This window comes from Herpailurus yagouaroundi, unplaced genomic scaffold, assembly GCF_014898765.1.
Source record: "Herpailurus yagouaroundi ecotype Mexico unplaced genomic scaffold, PumYag 140, whole genome shotgun sequence".
NCBI lineage: Eukaryota > Metazoa > Chordata > Mammalia > Carnivora > Felidae > Herpailurus > Herpailurus yagouaroundi.
In genome coordinates, this window is record NW_024412395.1 from 83,821,069 (window position 1) to 83,835,402 (window position 14,334).

The following is a 14,334-nucleotide window of genomic DNA, read 5'->3' on the forward strand; positions in this document are numbered from 1 at the left end:
CTGTATTTTGAGTGTTTTTCCCTTGAAGCTGCCTGTTGGGGAGATGCACTGTGGTCCCCTTAAGTTCTTTTGGCCGCAGACCTGCCACCATTAATGAAATTACCAATCATTTATCTTAGATAGAGAAAGCACACAGTGCCATCCCAGTTTGCTAGCTACCATTGGCATCCCTAGCTTGTGAGATGCTTCTGGTTGCAGATGACTAGTACCTAGACGTGATGTAAACTAGAGTCTGGGCTGCCTGTCCACATGTTGAGGTTCTGTGCACTTTGCAGAATGTGGTTTCCTGAAGATTCTGGGTAAAAGTAGTAATCAGTCAGAGCCTGTGTGCAGAAAGCTTGACAGTCTCCTTTGTCATGCTTTTTTGCCAGAAGACATCAGTGCAAATTGGCCCTTCTCTGCACACCTCTGTGTTCTTCTGCAGACTAGCAGACTAGCAACTTTTTGTTTGCATTAGAGAAAATAACATGAGTTTTTTGTTTTGTTTTGTTTTGTTTCCAGCACATTCAACAGAGTTAGCAGTAATATCTAGGAGACGCATTACGGCTGTCAAACACACAACATTTAAGCATGATGTCTCTCTGTGCCTGAAAATGCAAACCCTTGTTTCTAGTGATGTGACCACTTCCTTCTGCTTCCAAATCCCCTTTCTTTGAGCCAATATGGTCCCTGCCAGAGAAAATGGCAGAATTGGGCTAGGTTAGCATGCTTGCCAAAGATTTAGGTAAGAGACATTATACAAATGTCTAAATTATTGCAGCTTGGGACTCTGAGATTTCTAAAAAACACTTTCACACAGTTCATTATTGTTAGTATTCGTGACTATTTGATAAGCTCCAGAACCTTTTTCTGCCATAGAAAATAAATCATTCCTAATGGCTGGGTTTTTTTTTTCTTTTTTCTTTTTTTTCTTTTAAAATGTGAACTTTTCCTGAAATAGCCATACATCATCACCATACCTTTCTCTGTTTAACACTGTTTTTCTTTCCTCTGTCCTAGGATGGTCGTCTGCGGATGAATGACCAGCTGATTGCCGTTAATGGGGAATCTCTTTTGGGAAAATCCAACCACGAAGCTATGGAGACACTGAGGCGATCAATGTCCATGGAGGGAAACATTCGAGGGATGATCCAATTGGTGATTCTGCGGAGGCCAGAGAGACCAATGGAGGTGATGCATGTCTTTGGTTCCCTCTGCAGATTGCCCAAATGGCCCCCTAGGGTATGCAAACTTCCATCACTAGTATCATACTGATTCTGAAATTGGAAAAACCTGCCCCCGAAAGGCTCTGATGGATTTATGTGTGGTTATATGTTACAGGTATAACTAGAAGGTATAAAAATGTTCATACAAGGTAAGTAATTTATCAAATGTAGCAGGTCCATATTTTCTAGATTTTCCCCCAGAAATTTCTAGAGATTTGGACTTTATGAACAAAGCTTTATTCATATAATAAACTGTTAAACTATATAACATCTTTATATACTTTTTGATTGATGGGCTGATAGTGTCTATACTTTAGAAAGTTCTTGATCAGATATATATAGTGCTTAATATGAAGATTGTTGTAATGCGCTCAGCTCTGTATATTTTCCCCCATAACGTGCACATGGATAATATAGACCTGGGACTTAACTAATTTAAAACTTAAGCTGTTAAGCAAGCTGCTTGCTTCGTGGTATTAAATAAATGTTTTTAATTTAATAAGCATTTTTGCAATATTTTATCTGATTTTTCTATGGATTTTTTAATATAAAAATATTTTTACCTAGACGTGAAGCGTAACCATAAAATATTCTCGAATGCCAGTACCCCTAAACATTTCACTTACATACAATTATAATATCTATGTATTATACAATTATTAAATTATACAATTATGTTAGTATATTTATAATAAATATAAAATATTCCTAAAACATTATTTTCTCTAATATATAAAAATAATTATTAAATACTCCTGAAATATATTTTAAGAAAAGATAAGGAGAAAACAGTTGATCATAGTTGAGTTAAGAAAAACATAAGCATATCACACAAATATTCTCTGAGGACAAGTAATATTTGTGTAATCTGGTAATATGCAAAAGTTAACATAGGATGCTGTGAACAACACACTCATTTAAAATATTAGTTTTAATAAGTTAAACTTAAAAATTTTAAAAAAAGGATTTTTCAAATTAAGGCATAGCGGAAGGTAGTTGAAGCTCATAGCAGTTAAAAGCTTAGGCTCTAAAGTTATGGATCACTTGAGTAAAAATCCCAGGTTGTCCATTTTCTGGCGATGTGAAGACATACATAGTTGAGTGCTGAGTGCTTACAGATGACAGATACTGTTGTCTATTTTGTCCCTTAATGTATCCTCATTTCCCAGCACACAGTAGACACTTAATAAATATCGTTTAATGAATGAATAAAAGATGCATCTGAGACCTACTGTATCTGAGGGGGTCAGCTGAAGTAGTAAACTTGTAAACTATATCTCACTTTGTTATATTATCAGCTATCGGAAGAGAGTAACTGTACCTTTTTACTCTTCTGTACATAACCTTGTAAATGTTAAATAAATGTAAATTGGCCAATTACTGGAGACTATATATAATGAGCCAACTCGTTTTCAACATTTGTGTCTGCCTAAGTGACAGAGAGGCTTCCATGAATATTTAATGGATTTTACTTATGTACATAGTTATAAAACCCTTATCTTTTGCTTCCATCCATGATGGAATTGGCTCCTTTCTGGTTTAATGTGATTCTTACTCTGGAGCCCTGGGATTCATGGTACCAGTTGTCGGGGATGGGTCTGAAGGATGGTCTGTGGGCCCCTAAGCCACCCCTTCTGTGTATCTGTGTATTACGTCTTCCTTAAGATTTCTTGGAACAAAGATATTTCAAGGAAGAGAAAAGTCCGGAAGGTGCTGCTGTAGAGTACCATACCTGTACAAATAACCAAAAGTTAAGGAAAAAAGAAAAGAAAAAATGAATACAGTTGTTACAAGTTGTGTCCCCCACCTCTCACCTCCCCTTATTCCATGTGTTTCTCTAAAACAGGTGTTTGCCTAGTGGGTGAGCATTCTGTAGTTTGGCTCATCTAGTTGAGTCATTTTGCATTTGCATTCTCCTTTACGGCAAGTATTTCCATGTTGATTCTCGAGCTCTGGGGTGGGTTGACAATTATTCCATCGGAAGAAAGAACTAAACTTTTAGTTTGTTGCCCATCCTCAGAAGTGTCTTATTAATAAGTTCACTAGGAAATTAATTGGGAATTAAGAAATGGGACAAAAAGCAATTTTTACGAGGACATTTAAACAAGATCCCTTTTCAGTTTCCCTAGTATTTACATGCTTTCCATGGGGAACAGACAGGCACTTGATTCTCTCAGCTACCGAGAATCTCTGTGGTACCCATGAAGATTAAAGAGCATTTTTTCTTATAAAGACAGCAGCCTCTAATGTACAACTAATCTTTATTAAATTGGAAAAAAAAAAAAGTCTGCAGCTATTTGACCTCCCAGCTCTGTGTTTTACTGTGTCACAGCGTATGTTGTGCACTCGTGTTTTTGGTGTCTTCTCCTGTGGACCAGCAGTCACCCTCAGGTACAATAAAAGCACCACAACCTAGAAAAAGGTCTCAGCCCCGCTCATACGTGCAGGCAAATCAATTAGTTAGATTTGGCAAGATTACCAAAATGGTTACTTGAACATTATATTGATATAAAAAAAAATGAAGAAGCTACTTAAGAAAAGTCAAAATATATAGTTGTTGGAGTATTTTCCCACATTACCCAGATGTACAAGATACGTAAACAGTTTTGATGAGGGCCTCGTGAAGAATACATAATGAGTCCTTGATTGGATCAAAATCATTTGAAACAGAAACATGTTTTTCAAAGGATGAGCTTGAGGTTCAATTGTAATTCTATTTGAGCCTAGAGACTTGGTATTAAAAAATGGGTTATGACCTGTTTTTTTTTTCCTCTTCCCCAAAACATTTCCCTCCCCGCTCCAAGCTCATCTTGGTAGAAGGAGAATATGTTTAAAAATCCATTATATTTTTTATTGGCTGGGACACTAATGGAGGGCTCCACGACAGCGCTATTTTACAGACTGAATATTTTAATTAGGCTGGTTACTGATCAGTTGTTGGGATATCGATTGTGTCATTTATCAAAGAGCTGGGAAAGCAGAATTTTTGTTGTTGTTGTTAAAGCACAAGGCTGTGCAAAGTGAGCCCTGGCCCTCCTGCCTGCCTGGGCTCCAGCTTTAATTTAGGAGGAGTTTGGTTTGACTAGCAGTACAGAGGCAGAGGGTAACCCTGGCTGTGGGAAAAACGTTCTGAGCCTTGACAAAGAGCTAACAGGGCTTCTTCAGCAGCTGAAAACATTTTAATTATTAAGAATGCATAAATCGAATGTTTTAAATATTTTGTTTAGGATACCGAATGTTTGTAACTAAGAGGAAAGTATAATCAAATTGCTTGGACCAGATGCTTTGCTCAGAAGGAAAGAGCTGGGGGGGCCGGCCCCCGGAGCGGCATCAGATCCGTGTTTCTGTTTGGGTGAGATCCTCTCACAAACGGTCAAAGGCACAACCATGACATGGCTTCCGCATGACTTCCTTGTGTTAGGAAGGCACATAATATGAGCCACAGCAGAACCCAGTTCTCTGTGCCTCAGTCCTTTTGAACAAACAGCTGGGGCTCTCTACACCTGGCCCCTTTCTACTGCCTCTTCACACCTGTGTAACATGGCTTGTGGGGGTGTTACTCTGGCCATTTTGAAGACACTGTGAATTTGTTTGCAGGCCATCAAAATCAAAATTGGAGGGGAAAATATCAAAAAGCGGGGGGGGGGGGGGGGAAGCTCAGGAGAACCACTGTCTGGCATTGTCACAGGGTTTGTTTTAGCTCCTGGCCTAAAGACCTAGGATCGCAGTGGGACACACTCATGGCATTTCAGTGACAAACCTGCTTAGGTTCTGACTTGTCCTAGAGCATATGCACTTAGTCACTGAGGGAGAGAGCGAGGAACCAGCTGGTTGGCAGAAAAACACCCTTGGCATGAGCTGTATTGTTGCCACGAGCTGTGGTCCCAGATGGAGGAAAATTTGAAAGAAGCCAGTTGTAAGTGGGGGGAAAGAATAATCAAGTTAATCCTCTTTTGTGTTGGCTATGAGTACTCCTAATCCTTAGCACCACATTGTCAGTATCTTTTTTATTTCATATTCAAAGATGTTTTATTAACCGATAGGGCCATTTTGAATTTTCAGTCGAGAATTTCTGTGCGGTAGACTTTTGGAGGATGGTTCATAAACTGATCATTCTACCTCGCTTTCATTGACCAAGTTAGAACGTATTTCAAAAGCAAATATAATTTTTATTTTCGTCCCTTAGGAGCCTACAGAATGTGGGGCATTTTCTAAGCCATGCTTTGAGAATTGTCCAAACACTATAAACGCCTCCAGGAGAAACGATAATAGTTCATTGCATCCATTTGGCACTTACAGTTCACAAGACAAACAGAAAGGTAAGAGTCTGTCCATTTCCGCCTACTACAAACAGTGTGAGAAAATACAAGACTATCTTTTTTATTAAAAGGAAAAAAAAGGACAAAGGGGAGTTAATTAGACTAAGTGCAGACTTTGTTACCCTGAGTCATGAGCACTGAGAGGTGATGGGTGGGAAAGCTGACTCAGAAGTTGTGAAGCAGATTCCTGGCATTGCCTCCAGTCTAAATGACAGTTTCTGTGCTTGCTGCCCCAAACATGGAGGATTCTGTATAAAACAAACCATGCCTGGAGAAAAAGAAATGGCAAAGTGTTATTTTTTTTTCAACAATCTTGTAATATAAGAAGTTACCTAATGTAGATAACTATTAAACTTAAAAAAAAATGTATGGACAAGTATTAAACCATAAAATGGTCATATCATGATTCACAGATTTATGCTTGACTCTAGAAGAGTGTGGTAAATACCATAACTGAGATCTTTTTGTTAACAGTTAGAATGTTCTTATTATTCCCTCCCTATGTTGTCTTTCCCTTATTATGCTGTACTAGTAGACCTCTAGATATAAAACATTTGGACTTTGTTTTTTTGGTTTGAGGGCGAGAAGGAGAGAGAGAGAGTGTGAGTGTGCGTGCGCATGTGAGTGGGGGAGGTGCAGAGAGAGACAAGAGCAAGAGAGAATCTTAAGTAGGCTTCACACCCCACGCAGAGCCCGGTCTTGGGGCTTGATCTCACAACAGTGAGATCATGACTTGAGCCAAAATCAAGAGTCAGACTCCACCTGCTGAGCCACCTAGGCGTCCCTGGACTTTGTTTTTAAAAAATCGTACTTTAGGTCATCAAGAAAATGAAATTTTTTTAATTTCCCTGCATCTCCTTTCTTTCTAATAACATTAAGTTTTTGTATTGCAAAGGCAATACATATTCATTACAGAAAATTTAGGGGAAAGCAGTAAAAAGAAAATTTAATATTACTCATACTTCTAACTATCAGAGATACTAATCGATAACATTTTTGCATCTATATTTCAATTCTTCATGCAAATATGCATATATAAAATAAGATGAAAATGATATATACTATATATAATGTTTAGGGAATTGCTCTTTTGATTAATAACACATTATGATCATCTTGCTCTGTCGTTGAATATTTTACAGCATCACATTCAGTGGTTGCATAGTAATCTATCGAATGGAGGTATTGTTTGTGTAATCGATCCCTTATTTACATCTAAGATGTCATCCAAATTTAACTACATGAGAAGAATATCTAAACTCTGAGAACTCCATCAGGACAGGCTTGTACATGTCAGATTCCTCTAGAATTTTTTCATCAGAATAGGACGTTGGTTTTTCCTCTGATTCCCTCTGTTTTAGTGAGAGTAGCAGCTACAGCTGTGACCATTTATTAAGTGTTTACTGTCTGTTAGATTCTGTGTTAAGCAATTTACATACCCACTAGAAGTGGGTAATACTGTTATTATAATTACACTCACTTTACAGATGAAGAAATCGAGAGTGAACAGTTTACCCAAGACTACATACTTGATCCATGTAGATCCTGGATTCATCCCTTATCTCTCTGATTCAAGCTCATTCCCTAAACCCCGGCATGGACCCTGTCTTACATTGGTCTCTTGAAATTGTTGAAGTCCTTTCACCTGATACCAAGAATGTCCATTAAAAGCTCACTTGACTTTGTATCAGATAAAGAAATACTCAGTATGTCTTTTCTCATCTTCTTTAAGAAATTAAAATTTGTTTTGACAAAGCGAGATCTCTTCCTGAGACCTTAAATCACAGTAGCAGGAGAATCTGGGGAAGGAACAACAAGTTTTACACAGACTAGCACAGCTTTCTCTCTATCATGCCCATATAATGATCAAGAACATTACCATCTGTATTAAAATATCTAGCCTTTACATAATTTGATTGGCATTTAATTCTCAAGCAACATGTGATAAGTGATAATCCAAGTTCAGAGTTTTATTCCTAATTATACCACTGACATCCAAAGGAATATTGGCACATTAGCTCCCATCGTGTTTCATTTTTTTCAAGATTTTATTATAAGTAATCTGTACACCCAGCGCAGGGCTTGAACCCACAACCTGAAGAACAAGAGTCTCATGCTCCACCAGCTGAGCCAGCCAGGCGCCCCTCATTTTTAATAGCTATAAAATATTGATGCTGAAGTGATAATTATGCAGAGTATTTTTAGAGGACATCAAGATACCCAGGGAAATCGGATAGTACCTCCAGAAAGGGTAGCAAAGGCCAAAATAATGAAACTATAGAACTAGTTAAGTGTAAGTATACACCCAGAAAAAATATATATTTATTGATTTAAGAAAAAATTTTTAGTGTTTGTTTATTTTTGAAAGAGAGAGACAGAGACAGAGCGTGAGCAGGGGAGGAGCAGAGAGAGAAGGGACACAGAATCCGAAGCAGGCTCCAGGCTCTGAGTTGTCAGCACAGAGCCCGACGCGGGGCTCAAACTCACAGACCGTGAGATCATGACCTGAGCCAAAGTTGGATGCTTAACCGACTGAGCCACCCAGGCGCTCCCAGAAAAAATAAAAAAAAATTTCAGTAATAAAGTCTAATCAAAGAACTTGCTAACAATAAAATGGCATAATACTTTGAAACTTCAATAGAATGTTTTGAGTTTGTATTTCCACTGAACCATCAGAGTCCTTTGGGTACACATAGCCATAGACAATTACTGGGAGTCCCTGTTCTCTTCCTTTTGAGACATGCTTCCAGGTGGAACACCTTATTACACCAGTGAATAACCACACAGGTCAACTATCTACAAGGTTCCTACTCCACTTCCTTCCCCCATGTCAGTTTTCCAAGGTGACAAAAAAAAAAATTCAGTTCTTTCAAGAAGTGACTGCAATGAATATTATTTTTTATTTTTTTTTTATTTTTTTTTTTTAAAGTTTTTTTAATGTTTATTTTTGACAGAGACAGAGACAGAGCGTGAGTGGGAGAGGGGAAGAGAGAGAGGGAGACACAGAATCTGAAACAGGCTCCAGGCTCTGAGCTTTCAGCACAGAGCCCGATGCGGGGCTTGAACTCACGGACTGTGAGATCATGACCTGAGCTGAAGTCGGACTCCCAACCAACTGAGCCACTCAAGTGCCCCGAATATTATTTTTTAAAGCAGCAAAAGCCTATTGTTATTTCTGTGTGGATCTGTTATACAATACTCAGTTAAAGAATTAGGCCAATCAAGGCATTGACTCATTACATTTTAGTTGTAAGAGGCCAGTAGATGAAATTCTCTTTTATGTAAGCCTACTGATATATATATGTGTGTATATATATATATATACACACATATATATATCAATTATATCTATATAGATATTATATAAGCCTATATCTATATATCTATACATATATAAGCCTATTGATATATATATCAATTATATCTATATATCTATATATAGATATATCGATATATTAGAATTTATAAACATGATGCTATAGAATAATATCATAATCATCATCTCTTTGTAATATGAAAAAAATTAAAATTTTGGGAACCATCGAGAGTTTCTGAATTTCAGATGCATGTGAAGTAGCAGTAGGCCACGAAGGCTCATGAAACCTGAGTGAATGTTGACTCAACCCTACCAAGTGTTTTAAGGAGCCGCTTTAGAAAAACAAGATTGAGTTGACAAAGTGTAATGTCTAGTGAGGAAAGGAACTGTTACAGCCAAAACATTAACTTTTTTCTTCCCTTTTTCCTTTCCTTTGTATATTTAAAAATCCAATGTTGATATGTGTGTTCCATCTATTTTTGCAATAATAGTACATACCACCCACAGTTCCACGGTTATTTTTTTATATATATACATATTCCTGTCAAGCTGTTACATGGAAAAGGCATTTTTAGAACTAACATTTGTGGAAATCGTAACATCGGAAAATTCACATTTGTGTTTGAGAATTGCTAGCAATGGCTGCACTAGAATAAGTGTGGTCCTCCAAGATGGGAATCAGGATGGGGGCTGTGTCCCTCGGGTCTACTGCAAAATCCTATTAAGCATTTGAATGATAGTAAGGAACATGAACTACCAACACTGTATTTTCTGAAGCATTTTGCCGGAAGATCTCACCCTGGCCAAGTCGTAGTCAAGTAATAGTAATAAGCACCATTTGCCTCTGGTTTGCTATTATCTCTCTTTCCATTGCTCTGGTTTCCCCTGTTGTGCTCTACTCCTGCCTCCCCTCACCTTTCAGCTCAAGTGTACTCCAGTCCCATGTGTGAGTCACCCATTGCCCCAAGTCTGCCCTAGACCCAATGGAGGCCCCCCTAGATATGCCATCCCCACCCCAAACCAAGCCCTTTGGTTCTGTATCCTCTCTCACTGGGCCCATGTTACCTGAAGTCCTTTGAGGAGACACATAATGTATAATTATTCCTAATGTGCCCTCTCTGGGGAACTAGCATATGTCCACCCCTCTATAGTACATAAGCCACTACCTTTGGAGTCATGATTAGAAATTGAATTATACTTTTCAATTTGCCTGATGTTTATCGGATACCTCCATTTTGCAGAATAGACTCTCAGAGATGCAAAGATGAATACAATGCTGTTACAGCCCTCAAGAATAGGCTTTACATTTTTTTAATTATAAAGAAATCTAAAGCAAGGATCATCAAACTTTAAAGGACCAGATAATAAATACGTTAGGCTTTGCAGGCCTAGAGATCTCTGTTTCACCTCTTCAGCTCTGCCACTGTAGTGCAAAGGCAGCCATGGACAGTACGTAAATGAATGAGCATGACTGTTCAATGAAACTTTATGTATAAAACCAGATGGCGGGCTTGTTTTGGACCAGAGCCACAGCTTGCTGAGCCCTTGTCTAAAGTTGTAATCTCTTTTACTCTTCTTTTTTGATTCCGTAAAACAAGTAACAGTCATAAAAAATGATTAAAATCAGGGCCCTTGGGTCATGAATGAAGTGGTGACTAGAGGGTGCACTGGCGACATTCACCGGCGTAAAAATAGGGTGACCGTCAAGACTTAACCTTGTACGTGTGATGAAATCGAGAATTTTTCTTTTCTTTTTTTTTTTTTTTTGGAGAAAATAATACCAGACTTTCACATTGATATAGGGTCAATAGAGGTGTTTGGGCCAGGAGGAAAAAAATTCCTTATGGCATCTGAATATGTTTAAAAATGTACCAAGGATAAAGGGTCAACAAAGAGGGTATTTACCTCTCTACCTACAGCTACTTTAAAAAACATAGATTGTTCACGTGGATAAAACAAAAATTAAAGGTAATGATTGTAATAAAACTTGAAGAAGCCAGAGAAAATGCTGAAGAAGATGAAGGAGAGGAGAAAGAGGACAAGGAAGTTTCTCCAGTCAGAGAAATAGATACGTAGGTGATAGAGCGATAACTCATTGCAAAATCAGCATATGATAAATGTTATAAGTGGAATTATTTCCATAATAATAATGGATAAAACCCAATGTCAGTGAATGAAGGCAGTGGAAGTATTTTTCTTGTCTTATCACAGCCCAGTGAGGCAGAAAGATGGAGGCCGTGCTCTGTGCAGTGACTGAGGGTCCTGGGCTCGTTCCATTGGCAGCTGGGCCATTTTCTAGAGCCTCAGCCACTCCTCCTTGCAGTTGGTAGACAGGAAAGGTGGAGAGAGTGCACCTTCTTACCCATTGAGACTGGGGATGACAATGACCAGAACAATTCTCATTCTATTGGAAAGACCTAGTCTAGGTACAAAGAAGCTGGAAAATGAGGTCTGCGTGTGCACACAGATACAGTGAGCACGAGTATTCTCTGTCATTATTCTAAAAGTATTGACAGATCCCAGAGAAATAGTAAAAGTTTCGTAGAGGTGATGATATTTGAGGTGGACCTTGAGAGAAGGGCGGGACTTTGATGGATGGGAGTGGATTTTCAATTTTGTAAGCAAACACACTGAGGCAGGAAAGCCCAGGTTGTGGTTGGGGAACAGTAAGTAGTCTTGGGTGGCTAATGTGTAATAGGAAATGAAGTTGCCCACAAAGGGCACAGACCTTCTCTAGGCTACTGTGTGCAACTGAGAGGCTTCTGAGAGGGCAAGTTACATGATCACAGCAATATTTATCACCAATGTGAAAGACGGGGTGGGAGGTTGAGGGTAGAGAGATTACAGCCTGTGGAAAATGTCCCAATGTGTCCCTTGTCCCCAATTTACAGTGTATTTCTTCTGTTCCTGTCAGCAAGCCTCTGGCTGCCTGACTCCTGCCATATTACCAAATCACTAGATCACTTGGGTGGAGAGCAGTACAGGGGGACAGTGATAGCTGCCTTTGCTCACCATGCTTCTATACCTTGGTCACCCTGCCTGTAAGATCTCCTGCTTTAAACCTCCTACCCAGGCACATGCCAGCACTGCTAGATTTCCCTCCATTTTATACTAGTCCCTGGGGCAGAGTTTGGAGCAGGTTTTCCTTAGAAACAGAACCAATGAGATGTATATGCATGTATACAGATATATAATACAATAACATATAACACAATGTAAAACATATATAACATATAATGGTATGCAGTAATACATGTAACATATATAATATACATAGTAATATATAATAACTAATATAATGAGATTGATTACAAAGGATTGGCTCATGATTATGGAGCCAGGCAAGCCCCAACATTTGTAAGGTGAATGGGCAATCTAGAGACCAAAGAGAGACAACAGCATAGTCACGATCTAAAAGCCAGCAGACTCAAGACCCAGAAGGAGTCAGTGATTGGTTTTGGGTCCAAGGGCAAGAAAATGCCAGTGTCTCAGTTTGAAAAGAGTCAGGCAGGAAGAATTCTCTCCTCAGAGGAGGACAGTTAGCATTTTGGTTCTATCCAGACCTTCAGCTGATTAGATGAGTTTCACCCACATTAGGGGGGGACCCTCTACTTTACTCTGCCTGCTGATTTAAATGTTAATCTCACCCCAAAACAACCTCCCATAAATACCCAGAATAATGTATGATTAGATATCTGGGTACCCTGGACCCAGTCACCAGTCAGGTTAACATACGAAAGTAACCATCGCATCTGGCATGTGGGCAAGTCAGGCAGGTTCTGTTACCAGCGGCCTTTCGTAGGGATAGAGACTCTGCAATCGAGCAGGGTTCCAGCAATCAAGGACCAACAGGGTTCCGCTTTTTACTAAATCTCATTGTAATAGATATGCAGTAGAGTTTAGAATGTATAGAATAATAATCTTTTTGTTGCTTATTAGCACTTTGCATTTATAAATCTATTTCAATATGCACCGTCTTATACAATCCTTATACTCCTCTAATGAAGCTATTCTCATCCCCGCTTTATAGATTTAAAAAACTGGGGCTCAGAGAAGTTGAGTGGTTGGGCCAAGTTCATGCAGTTGTGGGAGCCATGTCCGGACATATGGTGGCCTTGCTGCATAGATTTTTTTGCTTGCCCAGGACACTCTATCATGCTTTTCACACATGAGTTGATGTTGGTAATAATGACGAGTATTAAATGACATAATGAACATAATAGTTAGCATGATGTCTAGTATACAGTAGGGTCCCAACAAACTTGCTTGTTATTAGTTGTAGTCATATTCAGGATACAGGTCTAATTTTTCTAGAGTAGAATAGATTAGAAAAGTATACATCTTAAGTAGGAGAGAAAACCAGGTCTGACCCTTGTCTTTTGCCTCCAAGGCCTCAAACCCATGTATTTCCATTGTGGCACAGATGCAAAAATAGTATTTTTTCCCCTCTACCGTCTCTAAAGGGTGAGTAGATGTACAGTATCTCGTGTCTTTTTTAAGTACTTTTTGTCACTAAGGCCAATAACTAAATCTCCATATGATCCAGAGTATTCACTAGAGAGTCTTGTTTACAAAACCATTAAGGCACGAAAGAGATGGCTTTGTTAATCTTCCACAGAACACCAGTCATGAGCAACTGTCAGCCATTTCTAGGCGGGAAAAGATATTCAAGATGCACGGTCTTGACTTGCCATGGGTTGCCAGCAGGTCACCAGCGTGAACACCCATTAGCAGGCTTAGATTTCCTCACACAGGCTGCATGAGCTCTCGTACAAATCCTTCACTTCTGTAGGAGGACTTATTTATTTCAACGTTGGTTTATGTGTTGGCGAAAATTGCATCTGTGAGGTGGACTGAAACAAAACCAGGCACTGAACAGTTCTGCCTCGAGCTTACAGCTTCATTGGTTCATTGTTTTTTAGAGCTATTGCTTCCCAGTGACGGATGGGCCGAGGCTGAAGTACCACCTTCTCCACCACCACATCCCCTTCTGGAATTGGGCACTGAAGATTACAGCCACAGGTATTGATAAAATGATATATCGTAAATGTTCCTCATTACGGTGTTTCTGCAAAAACCCAGCCACCCTATTTTAACTCTATTTCTTTCCAGAATGGAAATCTCATAGCATCTGTAATTCCTTTGCAGTGAAAGCTTCTCATAGCTGAAATTAATAGCTTAGAGTATTCATATGTTGCTTCCTGGAATTTAAAATTCGTCATATATTATAAAATATTTAAGGGAATGTAGAACTTTCTTTTATCATGTTGAAAAACCAGAGAGCTCAAAAGGTTATATGGGAAGGTATAAAACAAAAACTGAGAGGACATAAAGCTTAGTTTTTATTTTTTTCTTCACTTGTAATTGGTGAACCCTAAAGGTATTTTAAAAATAAATGTTCCAAGAAAGTTAATGGAATCTAAAAATTAAAGCAACACCATATATAATCTAAAATATTGAAAAGAGTACCCAATATTATATCCACTCTGTAATA

General features: G+C 38.7%; 1 protein-coding gene across 1 annotated transcript in view; it reads left to right on the top strand.

Annotated features, from left to right (window-relative positions):
* PARD3B (par-3 family cell polarity regulator beta) overlaps positions 1-14,334 on the top strand; it is a 1,026,938-nt gene that overhangs the window by 615,829 nt on the left and 396,775 nt on the right. Inside the window, exons 23-25 of the mRNA XM_040474679.1 lie at positions 1,000-1,170; positions 5,392-5,524; positions 13,763-13,862. Of these exons, the coding sequence (XP_040330613.1) occupies positions 1,000-1,170; positions 5,392-5,524; positions 13,763-13,862 (404 nt within the window). The remainder of the gene's footprint in view (positions 1-999; positions 1,171-5,391; positions 5,525-13,762; positions 13,863-14,334) is intronic.